This window comes from Uloborus diversus, chromosome 4 (assembly GCF_026930045.1).
Source record: "Uloborus diversus isolate 005 chromosome 4, Udiv.v.3.1, whole genome shotgun sequence".
Lineage (NCBI taxonomy): Eukaryota > Metazoa > Arthropoda > Arachnida > Araneae > Uloboridae > Uloborus > Uloborus diversus.
The window spans coordinates 56,918,254-56,938,136 of record NC_072734.1 but is presented as its reverse complement, the minus strand read 5'-3'; the positions used below and the strand labels follow the sequence as shown (position 1 = coordinate 56,938,136).

The 19,883-nt window shown below is 32.7% G+C and overlaps 1 protein-coding gene across 1 annotated transcript in view; it reads left to right on the top strand.

The window, feature by feature from the left end:
* LOC129220582 (calcium homeostasis endoplasmic reticulum protein-like) overlaps positions 1-19,883 on the top strand; it is an 82,073-nt gene that overhangs the window by 54,576 nt on the left and 7,614 nt on the right. Inside the window, exons 18-23 of the mRNA XM_054855014.1 lie at positions 2,531-2,695; positions 9,698-9,875; positions 13,047-13,331; positions 14,778-14,878; positions 16,279-16,415; positions 18,815-19,009. Of these exons, the coding sequence (XP_054710989.1) occupies positions 2,531-2,695; positions 9,698-9,875; positions 13,047-13,331; positions 14,778-14,878; positions 16,279-16,415; positions 18,815-19,009 (1,061 nt within the window). The remainder of the gene's footprint in view (positions 1-2,530; positions 2,696-9,697; positions 9,876-13,046; positions 13,332-14,777; positions 14,879-16,278; positions 16,416-18,814; positions 19,010-19,883) is intronic.

Genomic DNA, 19,883 nt, shown 5'->3' with positions numbered 1-19,883 from the left:
TTAATGGGGAAATTACGTGAATTTTGCTGTTTTGCATCTTAACCAAAATAATAATTTTATTTTAGAATTTTAACTTTTCAGCATTAAGTTGTACCTTAGGATTAAGCAAATCATTTAGTAAAATCCCGATGTCTCTAAGTGATCTAGATGTTGAGATAAAAGCAAAATCAGGCCTCAGATTACTCCGTGACAATCAAGCCAAGTATAATAAAAGTGCTTAAAAAATGAACTTTTTCAAAAATAAATGAATAAATTTAAGAACTTTTAACGCAACGTATGTTATTCAGTTTAAACAAGATAGAGCTACAGAGAGTAAAGCGCACATACATCCAGAGAAGTTCCATTCTTTCCCAAAAAATATGCTGACCCTCTTTTGTTGTTGTTTTCATAGTTTACACAATCAATGATGCCAAACAGTTGTGCTTACGTTTTGTAATCCTATAGTATGGATATCTTTTTCTAAGTTGCGTTGCTTTTAATTCGCTAGTAATTCCATGGACTAATTAGAAAGTTCAAGGAATTCCAAGTACTTTGGAAATGATTTCTTTCTTCCGAAGCTGTGTTCCAGGATCCCAGGAATGAAGAATCTGTACAGTGTACACAACCTGTTATTAGTGACCTATGCCATATGCTCTGAACTAAAGTGATATTCTATTTCATTGACATAACTAGAAAAAAGGTTTTTTTGGGGAGGGGGGAAGGAGGCACATCGAGGGAAAAAAATGTAGACCTGATAGAAAAGGGGGGGGGGTTGGGGGGCTTTCCCAAGGAAATTTTTTGAAACTTTTAGCTTTAAAAACGCAATTTTAGACTTGCTTCGTTGATGTTAGGGGGACAAAAGGTACAGGGGTCTCAGCGGAATTTCTAGAAATTGAAGTTTTAAAGACACGATTATAGGCCATATTTATCGACATTAGGGTAACAGATGGAGCTTTAAGGACTCGCTTCGCTCGATTTTTTTTAAAAGGTCGAAGTCAATTCCTCCTCCCCCTGCTTTCGACATTGAAGTTTCAAAAATGCAGTTTAGACAAAAGTTGACGATTTTACAGGAAGGAGGTTCTGAAGCTCGCTGGTAAAATTTTCAAAATTTGGGTGCTAAAAACTAAAGCAATGTTTTATGTTCTGGGGTTATTCCACTTAAAATTTTTGAAAGTGTAGTTTAAAAAAACAAATTGCTTATGATATTTTAGGATGGTTGCATAGGGACTATTGCCCCAATATTTTCAGAAATTCAAGTCTTAAAAAGCAATTGTAAGACCATATTTTGTAGTGTTAGGGCCAGTAATTTTTCAAAATTTAAGCTCCAAAAACGCAATTTTAAGCGATTTTCGATGTTTTTCGGTGAATGAGGGCTTTCCTCTGGAAAATTTGCAAAATTGAAGACATGAAATAAAATTTCAGGTACTCCATAATGCTTCCGGTGTGTGAGGGGGGAGAAAGGGTCTTCGGAGGAGCAGCATTTTGATCACTTTCTTATTTTTAGACAAAATAGGGAAAAAAAAAGAGTGAGAAAAAATAGGACGGAGGGGGGAGAGGGGGGATTAGCTGATCAATAATCTGTTACTTTTGAATATTTTTTGTTCAAAGATTTATTTCTAAAAGAAATTAAGATTTTCACTTAACGTTACTATTAATTTCTAAAAATCAGTTTGTTTTCCAAAGACCTGTTCTTTTCTCCTCATCAATAATAAAGAATAGTTTTGAAAACCATCCAACTCAACGTTCTGGGGGTAGAGGGCTGGAGCTTCCTTTCTGGCTGAGCCGCTGTTTTATTTTGACCCTTCTATTACATGGTTGGTTGTTCATTCATGTGAGAGCCAGTTAAAGGATTAAAGTAAATTTTGCTTTAAGAAAAACTTCGGAATTGCCGCAACATTTCCGCCCTTTCCCTAAAACACATTTTTTTTTTGCATGTAATCCTAGTTTACTACCTAAATTTGGTAAACTAGGATTACATGCCTATACATATTGGGAGGGAGGGGGAGAGAAGTTCATTATCGCTTTGGGATCAAGTGATCAGGTACATGGGCCTCTTCTGGGCTTCAGATTGTGCCGCTGTGGTGCAGTTTAAAAACAGAAAAACTATGAGTTGAAATTACTGATCGGTGGTAGAAGACAAGGATACATCTTTTGCATATAATTCATAACAATTGCATTGGTAATAAGCGAATTACATTTTATTACCCTTTGAAAATAAGGTATTGATCATTTGACAAACAATTTAAAAAAATCATATGCTTCAAACTAGGGGGGTGGGGGCAAAGTAATAACTCTGCCCATGGCTCAAAAAAGTAAGGGGGCACTTGTCCCCCTATGAGCACCCTAGTTTACGCCAATGCATAGTATTCATTGTAAAAAGCAGTTGTGAGTAATTTGTATTCAATAGTCAAGGATATATCTACTGTTTTATTGATTGTTTATTTTTCTAGGACTAGATGGTGACGTTTTTGTTTTTCAAGGATATTTTGGGGGTATCTTTTTCTCTGCTTTTATTTTAATAATTACCCTGTTTTTTCTTCTCATTTTGAAGATACCCGTCCCATATGCATTCCAATCTCCTGCCATGATGATCCCTGGGCAGCAAGCAGTAGCAGCAGCAGCAGCGCCTTATATCCAGCCTGCAGTGATTCCATATGAATCACAAGCCATGCCTCAAGTACCTCAAGCACAGGAAATTATACCTCAGCCTAGTCAAGTAAAGGCATTTTCTTTCATTTGTTGCAGTTAAACTTTTATCTCTTCAATTTTCAACTACCACCTAAAAATAAAATTTAGTAGTTAGACAAGTGTGGTTAAGACCAGGGTTGGTATAAAAACCGTTTTTTTAAACCTCCCCTCCCCCCCCCCCCCAAAAAAAAACTTTCTTTTTTTGTTTAAACCAGGTTTTTTTGGTTCAAACTGGGATCATTTGGTTTTTATTACTATTTGTAAGAAAAACAATCTTATTTTAGGAAGATCATGAAGATTTTATGAATTAAATGTTTAGGAATGTTTAATATTTATATTTGTACCTATTTTCTTGTTAATTAATTAAACTATTATAAAAATACAATACATAAATGTATCTTGGTATAAATAAGCAAAGAAATAATTTACTGTGATAGTTCAGACATTATGAATTACAAATAACAAAAAAAAAAAATTTGCAAATTAATTTCCTCATAATCATACTATAAATAAAAAAGTAAAATTAAAATCATGCATTCTTAAGCATGGAAAGTATTTTGCAGTCTCTACAAATGAATCATAAGTCTGATGTACATTATGCAACTTTAAAAACCAGAAAATCAATACATATTTTGTTTAATGATTTAAAAAAAAAGTTACAAATCATGTAATTTATTTACCTAATGTATCAGTAAAAACAATTATAGAAACAGGACAAATAGGTTTTAAGAAAATGTTTTCCATTGCAGACATTATTTCTCCTGGTTTAATGCATTTTGGAATACAATTTTTTTTTTATCAAAGAAAAAAAAATCATTTTAATTGAAAGTCTCAGTGCAAACTTAAATGAAAATACTCTTTTAACATATTTTAATAATGAGACTCATAAAAATTAATGTGTAATGATTCTTCCACCACTCATACATGAGACTTCTTATACTATATTTGGATCAAAAAAAGTTATTTGAAAGGTGAAAATTTGGCAATAAATATTTTTTTATAAGAGCTCAGACAAGCTTATATGGATGTGTTTTCACAATTTTATACACTTTCTTTTGCTTTGACTGCATTGTCTATCCAGGATGCAAAAAGTATGCAGGTATAAGTGCAATTTTATGCCTACTCTAAGTGTTCTTGGACTTCTTTGTTTTTTTTTTCTCTTTTCATTTAAATATTTTAGTGGAAAGATATTTTTGCACTATGCATCGCTTCAATGGTACATAATCTATCTCAATAAATCTTAAGTAATCAAGCAAATTGGGTAGTATATGAAGTTTTGGTTGAAATATGCTTTTTGGACTATTTTGAAATGCAAAAGATTGAAAACGAATAATTAAAAATTATAAAAGAGCTACTTTGATTTTTTTTCATGTAATTTTAGAAAAACTTAGTTGGTCTGCCTTGTATATTTATGTACCTAAGAGGAAAGCTGCTTAGGTTTTAAAAAAGAAAAAAACAAAATAAAAACTATTTAGCAAACTTGCATAAGCTTAAATAATATCAGTTTCTAAATTTGTTAAATCTGTAATTTATCTATAAAGCTTTGCTAGTTACTTTGCATTAATTAGATTTTACTCTTTGCAATAATATGTAAAATTTATAGAAACATTTGGGGAAAACAATAAAATGTTTCAAAAAAAAACATTTTTGAAAAAAACCACGTGTTTAAAAAAAAAACCCGCTTGATTTAAACCACGCTTTAAACCAACATGGTTTAAACAAAACAACCCTGGGTAAGACACATCTTTTGCCTTCTTCTTTTCTGTTTTGTGTTTTAAAAGTTGGTCTTTTCCTTTTCATCTGAGGTATACTTAGTGGTGTTCCCATAGGGTATACTCTATATATGCTGTATACTCTCAAACATTTTTAAGACACATAGCGTATACCCTCAAGCTTCAAAAATTTTCATATTATGACATATTATGTGCACTGGCCTCAAAAAGTTAAGAGACAACCTGGTTTTGCATCTAATTTACATATGAATGAATGTAGAAACAAAAAATTCTGAGGATATGTGTATTAAATGGTTTTTTATTGCATGCGTCATAGAAAATGGTATAAGTGTACTGCAAAAACGATTTATAGCAAAAAAAGCAATCTTTGCGGAAAAGTCCATTCTTGAAGAAAACAGACCATTACAGTTTTATGTAGTAAAATGTCATATAAACAATAAAAAATGGGTTCTAATAAGGAATGTATCCCCCCTAACTTGAATTCATTGGCGGCATCGATTTTCCATGCTGTTTATTAAGTTATCGGACACCGGAATAGGAAGTGAAGACCAGACACAGTGTAAACCTTGTTCCAGCTCATGTAATGACCTTGCAGGAGGATTCAAAGCATCAATCTGTCTGCCAAGATAGTCTCAAAGATGTTCTATCGGTTTCAGGTCTGGAGATCGAGCTGGCCATTTTTCCATTCATCCAAAACCGTGATCCTCAAGATACTCCTCAACAATTCGGGCTTGGTGATGTCGTGCATTATAATCCATCAGAATAAAGTCATTACTAATAGCAAAAGTGTATGGGCGTACATATGGATCAAGGATCTGATCCCGATATCTCAGACCAGTCAGAGTTCCTCCATGGAACACATGCAGGTCAGTGTGATCACAAAGCAAGATCCCTGCCCAAACCATGATTCCACCTTTATAACCGTGATCTTTCAACAGTGTTAGATTGATGGCATCTATTGCACTGTTCCCTCCAAATCAATAGACGCCCTGAATCACTCTCCAACGTAAATCTTAACTCGTCTGTGAACAGCACAGAAGCTCATTGCTTCTGGGTCCAGAAAACATGTTTTCTTGCCCAGCATAAGCAGATCCTTTACTGTAGTTCGTTGAGGGGAACACACACAAGTGGTCGTCTTGTATAGAGACCTGCATTGTGAAGACTGTTTCGCACCGTAGTAGCAGAGATTTTTCTTGCTGATGCTACAAAGTGGTCTGCAACGAGCTGCGGCACAGTAGTGGTTCTTCTCCTTCGCGCCGAAAGAACTAGAAAACGGTCTTCTGCAGGTGTTGTAGCTCGTGGTTGGCCTGGAGCAGTCTTTTGGACACAGAATCTTCAGATTGGTATTGATCCTAAAGTCGCTGAACAACACTACGAGACACATTGAAATGTCTAGCAGCATCAGCCTGCGACAATCCCATTCCCATCCAACTGCCCTCCACCTTAACGAATCGGGTAAACAACGTCTCTGAGACATTTTCTAAACTCTATTGACTATTGCCACGTGAACTGCCAACAACAGTTGAAGATCAACACATTTTACACACAAGTACAAAAGCTTGATATTTGCATATTTTTTCCTCACTCGTAAAAATATGCTCTTTTCTATTAAATATAAGTAGTAGCTACCTTTTTTTCATAAATAGTTTTAAAGTTCGTTATTATCATTCATGCAAACTATGCATTTTACTGTTACTGCCATTTTTTTACTGTGAGCTTCGAAAAACATGTTGTACCATAACTTTTGGCAGCCAGTGTATATGATTGTATACGCATATTGTGCATATTGGATTACTGGGAGTGTACCCTCAGAAAAATTGATGGGGACATCACTGGGTATACTATTTACTCTTTGAGATATTTTTTATTGATTAATTAACTTATTGCAGCAACTTAAATTTTTTAGAATTAAATTTTTCTTAAAAAAAGGTTATTTTAAAGTGTTGAAAATAGAATTGCTAGAAATTGCTGATTTCAGAAAAATTAGGATTCAGTCTTACATTGATTTTTCTTTAAAACATGATGTGTAGCTTATATTGAGAGGGTTATCTATTTTACTAGCAGTACCGGCATGGCAATTTAAAGGAAGTCCATTGATTAAAAAAATCGACGCCCCATCTCTTCTGATGTAAAATTTTACTTCAACTAAAATGCATGCACACTTTTTCAAAAAAACTTGTTAAAGTCTCTTTTGAATTTAAAACTGTTCGCCAAAACACATAAAACAATTAACAGTAGCATTAAAACTCAAAATAGTCCTTCAAATGTGTAGTTCATCGCTTAACATGCCAAGCAACCACGCTACTGAAACCCTGCACTTTAATGAGTGAAACATTTCTTTTCTTCTGCAATTTAAAATGTTTCGCCAAATAAACAATACTATAGTAAAAATGTTATAAAAAACAATCACAATTGAATAATACGACAAATCAAATTATTTACATAGATAAGTAACTATCTTCAACTATAAGAACAAAAACAAACCTTGAAGAAATACGGAAAATAAAACCCAATAGAAAAGTCCTACAAAATCAAATTATGTACCTGAATATTGGGGAAAAAAAAAAACATTCAAAAATTACTTCGCTGAGCACAACAGTCCCACAATAGCGTAGCGGAGCATGCGTCTGAGCCGCATGCCATGGTTCCTCGCAGCTATCGACACTGTCAGCCAGCGCCCTCTCGATCAGTTAACTTATCCCACCATCTGTTACGAATTCATAGAATTCATTAATTAATCAATTCATCTGCATTTACAATTATTTTGGTCAATCTGATTTAAAAAAAAATAGCCTATAGCCTTCCCCAATAAGAGGATTATTCAACACAAAAAGAATTTTTCAATTTAAACCAGTAGTTCCTGAAATTAGAGCGCTCAAACAAACAAACTCTTCAACTTTATAGTATTAATATAGATGTGCAACAAGTAGTATGTATTTATTTGTCAGTATCTAGCTTTATTAATTTATTTATGTCATAGTTATATTGATTCACTTAAAATTTTATCTTTTAAAAATTATTTTCATAAATTTATAAGATCTAAATGACTGCTTGAATTACTAATGACTAAATTCCTTATAGGTGCATTGGCGTCATACCTAGTACTAAAACTCCTTGAAGGGGAAAACTAGTTTAACACTATAATTACAGAAGGGGTCATTTTGACCCCAATCAAACTTTTTTTGCTAATTACTCCTCTGTATTTTCGTAAAAAACTTAATCCTTCCTTGACTTTTCCTGAATAATTGTGCTGTGTAATAATAAAAAGTTTTCAAGAAAATAGTAATTCTCTTAAACCCTAACTAAAGGGTTACAACTAAAATTGCAGGTAGGTGTCAGTTTGACCCTTTGAAAAGAAAAAAAAAAAAAAAAAAGAACTGCAAATACATTTACTGATGCTGAAACAGAGCAGAAACTCAAAAATGTTTCTCAGAACATATTATTTTAAGAACCTGAAGCATTTATTATGTTTTTGTACATAAAAGGAACCATTAGCCGCTAGCTTCTGAAATGCAACTGAAACAGCGCTGGTTTTTCCAAAAGGGCATTTTACACTTTTTAAAAATATTTTATTATGCACCCTGAAAATCTCTGCTTTCTTTAAATAAACTGCATTTATTATAAATATGTTTATTTTAAACTAATTTTTAAAAATATTTACCATTATGTAGAAAACTTTGCAGATTTCTTCTCAGAGGTCAAAATGACCACCACTGTATTTCTAGGTATAAAAAGATCGCCGTAATTCTAGTGTTAAAAGGCTGAAATTTAGAGTTTTTCGTGAATTTTTTTAACATGAAAGAAATAATCAGAGTTTGTTTTAACTTAAAGGATATTTTATTAATCTTTAAAAGTACACCTTGTAACATTTTCAAGTCATTTATACTAAGAGAAATAGATGAGTTAGAAGCTGCTATCTATGGGCGGTTGCCATCAGCGCTTGTTGCTAGTGGGCATTACTGAAGCCACAATTTTTATCGGTAATCATTATAATTTTTTTTTGGAAACAACATGTTTCCTAAGAATATCAACCTACTTCTGATCAAAAAAATTGAAAATTGCATGTTTTTGAGGTGTTGGATTACAATGTCATGTTTTCCTACCTTTTTTTTTTTTTTTTTTTCACATTTCTTGCAGTAAAAACATTTATTCTTATTAATAATATCATCCCAGAGTTAGGTTCACATGGAGTATAGTTGAAAAAGAATATTCACACAAATTTTCAGAAAGATTGGTCAACAACTTGCGAGCTAGAATGCCCACCAGTTGAAAAAAAAAAGTTGTTCCAAGAAGAGCGCTTTTGAAAAAAAAAAAAAACTGCTATGAACATTTTCGAATCTTTAGTTTTTTAAGTGCTCATAGCATTGGAACTAATCAGAATTTTTCACTGAAATTTTCACAACATATTCTTGGATAGTTTTACTTACATTTTATGAAATAAAAAAAAGTGGATTCTAAACTGGTTTCCCCCTTTAAATGTGCATGTTTTCCTATATAGCCTGTTCATTATGCTTAGGTAATACAGGTTTGATGTGATTTTTCCCTTTCATATTTCACACAAACCATATTAAACTTTGAGCTCTGCTGTAGTAAGTTACCGCTCTAAGCCAGGGCTAAGGCAGAAATACATAAAAAAAAAACCGCCAGCTCAGTTATTCCATCCGAGGACTGCAGTTTCGTGCTTTTTAGCACTCATCAGCCCGGAATAGGAATCACTCTCTTGGCTCCCTTAAGAGGTTTTTCGCCTCCAGCTCGTAATTCCTATCCCGGGCTGATGAGTGCTAAAAAGCACGAAACTGCAGTCCTCGGATGGAATAACTGAGCTGGCGGTGTATTTTATGTATTGAGCTCTGCTGTTTAAGGTTTTCAACTTGCTTCTGCTTTTAGTACAACTATCAATTTCTTGACTTTTTGGACCGATGGTTTTCGACAGATTTTGGTTTGACATATTAATCATCTGAACCTTAGAACATCCAGTTTTACTCATGAAAAGTCAGCAATTCTTGTTGTAAATATACTAATATTCATTTGTAATTTTTTCCCTTGTTAAATATTAAGGTAGAGAAAAGAAGGCTAAAAAGTGGTGGTGATTGTGTTATTAATGTTATTCAGGATATTGATAAAATCGTATCTTATGGTGTGCAGTTGATGGGGGAAAGTCGGGGAATGTGAATGAAAAAGTTTCTAGTAGAACCCTTTCATTAATATTTTGTTCTTCTATAAGTCATTTTTTTTTTAATTTCCTAATTAAAGGTTTTAATTTTGAATTTCTTGATTACTTTTTTTTTTTTCTTTAGTTACCAGAAGAAGCACCAAAACCTATAAATGATGTTGCTCCTGAAAACACTCCAGTTGTTCCAGAAGCAGAAAAACCTGATGTGAAAAAGGAATCTTTGCCTGAACCATTGCCTGATGAACCACTTCCAACAGAAGAAAGGATGCCTGATTATGCAGATGTTGATAATCATAGACCAGGTTTCTGATCTTGTCCATCTATATAATAATGTCTGTATTGTCAAATTCTGTGTATGTCTGCCTGCCTGACTGCCTAGCTGTTACTTCGGATGTTTCTGTCAGGAGTTGAGATAGTTACCATTGAATTCAGAATAATCTGGGAAGCCATTTCAACTGGTCCAATCTCTCAATTCCTTTTACCAATAAGGATTTCCTTCATTAAAATCTTCAAATAATCGTGTCATTTAAGGCTGTAGGCTGATATCCTGCTTGGTGCCAAATTCTCCTAAATATTGTCAAGTTTGTTGTCAAATATCAAGCAGCCACTGAAAGCTGCTAGTATTTTGATGAATTTTGGATTTTTTTTTTTGCTGTAATACATAATTTCCAGCTTAGAACTATAATTTCTTCTTTGCAATTTCACACACATATATCAGGGTTAGGATTACACACAGAATCCTTTTTTCATTACAAAACATACAGATCTTTTTTGTCAACTAAGTTAGGGTTTGTACACTTGAACATTTTTATTGTGCAGTTTCTAATAACTAATTTAATTTAAAATCAAGATTCCTTTCTAAGTTTAAAACCAAGCAAATTCCAATCTTAGTCTTCATGCATGTTTCTCACCAAGCTTAGAAGAATATGTACTTCAGTGTTAATTAACTGGGAGAACTCGCATCGGGTCTCTCAAGCCCGGTGATTACAAAACTATGCTGCCAAAAAACACCCCTTTAACGGAAATTAATGAGGTTCACAGTAGCTGCGTTCAAGGTGACTTACATACTGACCACATGCTTTTCAGGAATGTACATTCCCCCTTTTCCCCAGAAAATTCCGGTTCGGGTCTCAGAGGCCCGGAGCGAGCGCTCATGCTTTTCATTTCAGATTGTGAATGTGAAGGAAGAGGTTGTGAAATGCATCACTATTTAAGCTACAAAGATGAAATGAAGACGTTGCAGACCTTGTTAGTTGAGATTTCAACTGATGAGAACTCCCTTAATGAAGATGATGAAGAAGAATTTGTCACAGAACAGTATAGCGATCATCAGTCATGCTCAGAAGAAGATTTAGATTCATGTCTCATAAAACTTTCTTAAACCTTACTTTTTAAACCATATGTTAGAGGCTGTTCATCTATTTATAATTCAGTGTTGAAAATACAATTTTTTTTCTATTTTGCAAACTCAATTTACTGAAATAACCATTCCGGGCCTACAGAGCCCCCCTCGCGAGCTTTTGTGTGACGAAAAGTACCACGAGTTCTCCCGGGTTAACAACTGTCTTGTGACTCATGTAGATTTAAAACTAGTATGTTATAGCCATCAGAAAACTTTCTTCGATATCTAAATTATGAATTCTTGTATCTAACCTATAACCTTCATGTAATCAGTACTACAAAATTCTACTCTCTGCAAAAGCAGGCTGATTTAGATCATTGGTGATCTTCATTCATTGCCTTTAAATTTTTGGCACCACACTTGCATGAGGAATGTTTTTCTTTTGCATACTGTATAGTAAGGAAATTTCTAACTGACTGGGTTACCATAAAACAACAGGGTTACAGTAATAAATTTACTCCTGCTAAAATTTGAAAACCATGCCAATTTTCGAATTATTGAAATATACCTGCAAAGGCAGAATAAAATCATTTCAAAAGACTTGCTTATTTTAATTACAAACGTTTTACTTGTTAACAAATTGAAGATAGCTGTAGGTACAAATTTTGAATCATTGAGATTTTCCCATCATTTTCCAGCAATTCAGTTGTCCAAAAGGCTTTCTCCAGCAGCCGCTTAAGTAGATGATAACAAAAATCAACCTTCCCCTTGGGATGATTAACACACAAATTAAATTAGTGCCAGTTTCCTTATAGGTTCACATTCATGTGAAATTTCATCCAAAACGTAGCATTATTTCTTGAGATATAGCACTCACAATAAACAGGAAAGGCCTGTTAATTGTGTTAACCATTCAAACGGGTGTGCAACCGTTCGATTGTACCCCCTTCCACCCTTTTGAGATTTCCTAGACGCAAAATCTAGCTATCAATCAATTTTTGTTTGATTTCATTCATTATTTCTTGAGATATATCTGTCACAAGTAATGAGAAAAATGTTTGGTTGCTCAACCAGGGTTTGAGCTAATGGCACCAAAATTAAAACAACACCTGTACTTTAAAGGTCAACATGTGGACCAATTTTTTTTTTTTTAATTCTGCTCTTTACTTCCAGAGATATAGCAGACTCAAACAATAGGGAAAATGTTCGATTGCTAGACCCCCACCCCTTCCTCTTTTAAGGAATTAACACCAAAAGCTATTGTTCACCACTTCACATGGGAGCTTATATATGTACTAAATTTTGTTTGGTATCATGTAATTTTTCCTCGAAAGCAGCCACAAAAAGTCGATCACACACACAGACCGATAGAAATTTTCTAAAAATGGTGAAAATCGACTCAACATACCTGAAAAGGTGGAAATTTAACAAAATTCAGAATTTTCATGAATCCAATTCAATACTTTCTTATATATGAAAAAAAAAAGAAAGTATATTAGCTGTTCTGAATTATTGTTGAGATAAGTAGTTTCTTATGTAAAAAATAGACAGAATGTCAAGTGTCCGCCGAGTTCAGCAGTGAACCAACTGAATGACTAGACCTACTAGACCTACTGGAAAATACAAAAAAAAAAAAAAAATTGAAGTAGTGCAAAGTTAGAGTGGCTCTAAGTTATCCTCAATGACTCTACTTAAAGTGATATATTCAATTTAACAATACCCGATATAACGATTTCCGCAATTTAGTGATACATTTTACTGGTCCATATTTGACTGCATTCAATGTCTATGCTCCTCGATTTAACGATATCCTTGATTTAACAATAATTTTTTCCAGTTCCTCTGCAATCCGTAAATTGAGGTTATACTGTATTTTAAAATTTTAGTGTGACGTAACCAAGATTTAATAGTTTCCAATTCATGAAAAAAATTTAAATATAGCAAAGACTTATCTATCAGAGTCACTTTTCTCATCATTGAAATATCACTTTTCAAATGTGCTTTATTTTCTTTTGGGAAAGAAAAAAAAGTAAAAATTTTAAAGCTGTTTTACTCATTTTTTTCTCTATATTAATTTTATTCTTTTGTTTTTCTTTCGTTACATCGATTCTAATTCATAATTTGTTTGTAGATCCAATAAATTGCTTCCCAGAATCTGACGAGCCTCCTGTGGGTGGTCACGGAATTGACTATATCCCCCCTGACATGCACGAGCCCTATGGCTTGCCTCCCGATATGCCTGTGAGGCATTCTAATGGCCGCGGCCCGATGGGAAGCTCTCACTATCCAGATGACTATTCTCCACCCTACGGTATGCCACATCCGAGGTATGGTCCAGAACCAGAATATGGACTGACGCCTCCACATTCATCACATTATGGACGCCACATGCCTTACAGAGACATTCCACCCATAGGTAAGCTATTGCTTCATGAAAAATGCAACTGTATTATTATGCAAGAATGTCGACCAACCTTGAAAAGTTGAGGAATTTTTTTAATTTCTGAAGAAAGGATAGATTTTTTTTTAAATTTCTGCTCTAATTACAAAAGCAAGTGTTTTTTTATTGTCTTAAATAGCACTGTAAGCGAGTTCCCAGTTAGCCGAATGGCCAAAGCTCAGTACTGCTGATCTAGAGATTGTGAGTTCAGGCCTCAGGTTGAAATGTGGATTCATTCGTTTTACATTCTTTGTTTTCTCTTCTCAAAGTTTAGAAAATTCCCAAACATGTAAATTTATGTAAATCCTTAATCTACATTGTTCTAGAATGTTCTTCAGTTGTGTTTAAAAACCTCTCTCAAGCTGAGTGAGGGCAATTACATTCTAGCCAGCTGATGGCTAGTCTGTTTGAAATAAACCTATTTTTCATTGATTATGGTATCATCATTCAAAGTAACAATTAAAATTTTTTATATCATTATAAAATTTTTCATAATCTTTAGGTTTTGAAGCTGAATTGTATTTATTCAGTTAATGTTTTTATTCAAAAAATAGTGTGTTTGAATAGAAATTTTTGTTTTTGTGTAACATCTATGCTTATACTCTTTATAAAAGGGGTACTCAACCTCATACCCGTAGGCAGCGTAGCACCCGTGGATTGTTTCACGTGTGTACACCACTGTGTTATCTCGTTAAAAATAGTTTAGTTTTCAATAAACTTGTTTATAATTAATTGTGCCAAAGTAGAAATAAACTATAAGGCAAGAAAAATATTTTTAAAAGTACAACGCAAAATTTGACCCTTTTTTTTCACCATTTACATCTAATCTTGTGCTTTGTATCATCTTTTTTTCGTGAAGTGCATTCTTTAAAAGAATACTGAGTAGATCCTTCAAGATTTAATCATTCTGTATGAGCTATTTGTGCTAGTCATCCTGGTTCACTCATAAAACTCTCTCCGTTTCAATGTTATAAAACTGATCATCTCTACATCTCTTGTGGGTTACTTTTAATAATCCTCTAAAAGTTATTGATAAAATAACCTCTCATTTAATTAATCTCTGGTAGTTATTATTTAGTTTTAATTTCACTTTCCCTTCTATTTTTCAATTCTAGAAATAAATCTGAGGAACATTTTCAGGTATCTCAATATGCTTCTTATGAATGAAGTGCTCACATTTAGTTCCAAATCCTTTATATGAAGTTAGACTCGCTACAAAGTGTGAGATTGTAAAACAAATTGGAAAACATACTCAAAATTTTTTTTGCAAAATTGATATTTTAAATAATAATAATAATTTTATGTTATAGTTATGTATAAATTAAATAGTTTATTTTATCATTTTTTAATAGATTTTCAAATTTAGTTTTGATTTATTTTAATGAATTCACCTATATATAAGCATTTTTTAATTTCTTACAGGACCTCATGATATGCCTCCAGACTACTTGGAACCTGCACTGCCTCCTTGTCAGCCCCCATACTACGATTTGCCTGCTGGGCTCATGGTTCCATTGATAAGAGTAAGTCAATAAACTGAATACATGTTATGCATTAAAGTAAGTGACTTTCCAATCAAAGTTATCTTGCCGGTAACAAAAGGGAAGTTCTTGACATATCCTCGCCTCAGAGCAACAAAAGGATATCTTAGAGTTATTCCTGGGATTAGATGTCTTTGCGTTGCTTTGTAGCGACAATATTTGTAAGGATTTTCATTTGATAAAATGAAACACAAACAACTATACAAGCATAATAGTAATTCCAATGCAAAAAGTACTGAAATTCTAATATATTATATTCATACAGTATTATAATTTTATTGAAAAATTATTGAGTGGATTGAAGTAAAAGTTATTTAGTGTTAAAAGCTTCAAAGTTTAGGTCTCTGTTTGCTCCCACCTTTTTAGAACTGCCCCATAAGATTTTTCAAAACTTCCTTGTTATTGATCACCACACCAAACATTTTCAAAGTATTTTCCTTTTGTGTCTTTCTTGGCAAACATTGCTTCAGTTATCTTGTTAGTAGAATTTGATTAAATTTTATTCAAATGATTGTAACAAAAAAAAAAAAAAAAGCAAAATGAATAATGATAATAATAATTGAAATTTAATTCAGTATGCAGAGGTTGATTTAGTTTTATATGCAAATTGGATCTGCTTTGTGGTCCCTTCATGAAATTCTGTATCGTGACTACTTCACTGAATTGCATATCTTAAAATTAGACCTTCTGCAAAATTTCATTTGTAAAAGCAATTCCTTCTTCACTTTTAAACGCAATCAATTTGATTGAAAGAAAAATAACAGTAAAAGAAGAAAAGAACTTCCAAGTCATTTCCAGTGAAGTCCTTTTAGTAAAGGGGATTTCAGATTAGATTTGTGATAACTAAACATGCTCCTTACGATATAAGATTTTATTTTAAAAAAAAAATACAGTTGGCTCTCCGTTTAACGACTTTCAAGGGACCACAAAAAATTGTCCTTAAATAAAAATCGTCCTTAAATAGAATGCTTTTAACACTATAGTGCATCATTTGGAACTGAGAAAAGCCGTCTTTAAATAGAGAAAGTCGTTAAATAGAGCGTCGTTAAAGAAACATGTCCAAAAACTAGTTTTTTTTCAACTTTATAAACCTTTTTTATTTTTTTTTTCACAAAATGCAGGCCTAAAAAAGTCTGGATTGACCTTTGCTGTACACATTTTCTGGGTTTGCACTATTTGACCAAAATGTTATGTGTACATTTTGTAAAAACTGCATCCAAATGGATTATTTTGAGTAGGATTTTGAGAAATATGGGAAATTGCGCTATCCTGCATTCAAGCATCAACCCTGTTTGTTCATTGAATTACCTTAGTTGTTGCAGAAAATTCTATTATTTATATAAACTCTGCACAATTATATGTATGTCAACTTTTTTTTATAGCTGGAAGATACAGATTATAATAACCCATTAGAGCCCGATGATGTGCAACTGCCCCCTCCAGCTTTGCCCACGGAACGTTTATTAGCTGCAGTTGAACAATTTTACTGTCCTCCTACGCATGAGAGAACGCGAAACAAGTAGGTGATAAATTTGTCATATTTCCATTGGTCTATGAATTCAGTATTTCAATATGTATGTATTTTTAACTTCTTTTTGGACTTCTGTAAAAGCATCGTTCTCATCCAAACTAAAATAGGGTGGAAATTAAATATTCAGTTTATTCTTTCAATGATCATCATATCCAAGGACGGATCCAGAAATGTTTCAAGGGTGGGGCGATTGATATTTATTACTTATGTTTTATTATGTATAATACTCATTTAAAGATATTGATCACAAAGATTTTGAACTTCAATTCCGAAACAGTTCCGAGATAGGGTCATAAGCCAAAACCTCCCTTCTCCTATTAACAATGAAACTCGTCTAAATTTGAGTTTTTTGAACTTCATTTTCAAAAAATTACCGGTGGAGAGTCCCTCAAGGGAGAGGTGATCTCCCCAATCGCCTCTCCCTTGTATCCATCCCTGATCATATCTGAGATCAAGCAAAACTATACATCAAAATTCAATTCTCAAAACTTTTTTCTTTGTGATTTTGCCATCTTGGAGTAAACTCTGCAATGTTTAAGATAGAATCATTAAAAATGAATGACATTTTTAAGCTAATTATGTCATTCATAATTCACTATGTGTAGGTTTAACCATTGATACTAAATCCAATCTAATCAGTTCTTTCTAAAGCAAAAATGCTTTTATGTTAAACGGGCCAGTCAGGATTTGATATCAACAATGATATGTATTAAAATAAAAATTATTATTAAAGGGGAAAATAATAATAAATAAGGAAAAATTGTGGGAAACATGTTTTATCCTCTAGTTTTCATGATCAGGATTTTTTTTGCGTACTTTTTTAAGTGTGTGTAAGCTGTCAGAAAAGGAAACCATCCAGAATTGATACAACACAAAACCTATTTTCATTACCTATAACTGCTTCAGAAGAATCAAATATTTTGTTGAACACTTTCTTTGATTTTCATATGCAAGATGTTGCAGTACTTTAAAATAATTCATATTTCATCAATTCTCTTAACTAGTAACCTTTTAAAAATAAAATGTTTGAGCAGAAAATTAAAATCATAAAAACAATGTTAAAATGGCATAAACGGAGATGTGTTTTGGTGTTACAAGGAACCCTTTTTGTCTAATGTCTTTTTATCTAAGTTCACTTCCTTGCTTTGAAAAACTCTTTCCCTTGTAAGCTAAAACCAGCACCTGCAGTTCCTATTCTTATATGCAGTTTTAGCATGTTTTTAGATGTTACAGTAACCTTTTGATAGTTGTGTTCTCTTGAAGAATTTAATAGTGTATGTGAAAATATTTTTGTTTTTAACTATACCAGGATTGCCATGTCGGAGGTAAAATAATCGCTTCCAACTCCTTTGCCCCCTAATCAGTTCTACTTTGACTCCTCAAATACTGGCACTGTTGGAAATGACTGACTCTGACTCTTGAAGTTTTAAACCTTCAACTCCCAGCTCCGACTCCTATACCCTAAAATCAGTTCAACTTCAACTCTGCAGCCCTGAATTATACTCTTTAAAAAAAAGACAAACATTTTACTATGGAACCAAGGGTCACATTTCATTATGCTTTTGACCATTTTATATCTTTTATGCTACTGGGGGATTTTCACTCAGGGGATTTCAGACATTTTGGCAGATGTGCTAACTTGCTTTTCTAAATTTTAGACTACATGTTAAAACTCTTCATCAGGAAAAACTTGTACTCCTTTTGTAGAATTTGCTCTTGCTGTCATTTCATGGATATAGTTGATTTTTACTGTTTCTAATGGAGTCTGTGTTTCTAAAATTAATAGATATTTTTGCCCCAAACTAATGTCCACTAACTATTTAAATTGTGTATTCCCATCTTTTCTATAGTTCCTTTAGTTCTCTTTTCAAAATTGACCTTACATTTCAATCAATATGTTAAAGAAATCCACCAATTTTTGTTAATATTTGAGTTGATTGAGAGGTTATTTTGATTATTACATATCTGCCAACTTTTATGCATTAGCATTAAAATGTCCATATACTAACTTCTAATGTTGTTACATTTCAATCTGAAAATTTTCTTTTAATTTATTTATCGTTCAGAATGTTATGTATGTCTTTTTGTTCCCAGGATATTAGGAACAAAGTTTACATTTCTGGAATGTATTAAGTACATAGCAAAACCTAAATCCTATGCATATGTTAATTTTAAAAAATCTCTCAATTTTCTTGGACCCCGGGAAAGAAGTTCTTGTGTGATACTACGTAAGTATAGCAAAATAGAGGGATTTAAAACTTAATTTTTATATTGACTTTTTAGTGGGATTCCTCACTGGGCTCTTAAATCATCTGTATTTTTTGTTTTCTGTTTCATGTTTGCTCGAATATTTATTTTCTGGTAAATTTAAATCTTGGATCTTTTAGTGCATATGTTATTTCAAGTGAAGGATGGGAGCAGCTTGGTTTGTATGAATTTTTCAAAGCTAAGACGCAAGCAAAGAAGCAAAAAGGTCTCCCTACAGATGAGAGGGACTACAGTTGTTCTATGGATCTCCCAGCAATGAAAGGATATTCTGAACAGCCAAAAAATCCCCGTAGACGATACAGAGAAGTGAAAAGGTTGGTGTTACTTGCATAAGATTATTTCGTAAATTTTCAGTTTTCTGCTTTTTTATTAGTTTGATTTATGCAATTGTTTTGTTTAAAATGCAGAGTTAATGGTGAACCTAAAACTTCAGATGGCTGCAAAAGTTAGATCACTGTACAATTTTTAAGAAAAAGTAAAGTTTCTAGTCCTGCTTAAAAGTGTTAAAAATAGATTGTACTATTGTAAAAATTTAATTTTTGTTTATAAAAAGAGTCAACAGGTTAGTTTTTTTTAAATTAAACTGCGATTAAAGTCTTGTGTTCTTTCAAATAAAATACTGTTTTATTATTTATTTATCTATTTATTTCTCTCTTCGTTCTCTGGCTTTTTAAAAAAGTCTTTTGATTTTGAAGTGTAGTATTAATTAGTGCAAGTTTATCGTGCAGCAAACTTCCGCAATGCTTTTGTTATTTTTATGACTTTCCTAAAATCCTCAAATTCTTCAAAATACCACAATTTGTGAGAAAAAAAGTTTAAACCTAAGATTTCTTTTGTGTTCTTAACTTACTACTGCTTGGGCTATTATTACCATCTTTTACCCCAAAGCAGATTAGAATTTTAACTACTGTACTTCAAATTTTTAGCTTTTGCATTAAATTCCATTTCTTTTAGATACCTCATATACATATTCTTTGTGTCATGCATGCCTCATTTCTGAAAATCTTCTTACCTGTTCTTTCCAAAAAATATAGTTGCACTCAGAATTATTATTATTGTGGTTAAAAATGTGAAATTTCTGTACATTTTGAAGCAGTGGATAAAAAAAGGAAGTTTTCTTCCGATTTTTGCTCGAAAAATTGAAAAAAAAACGAAAAAAGATTTTTGGCAAACACAAATGTAGTTTTT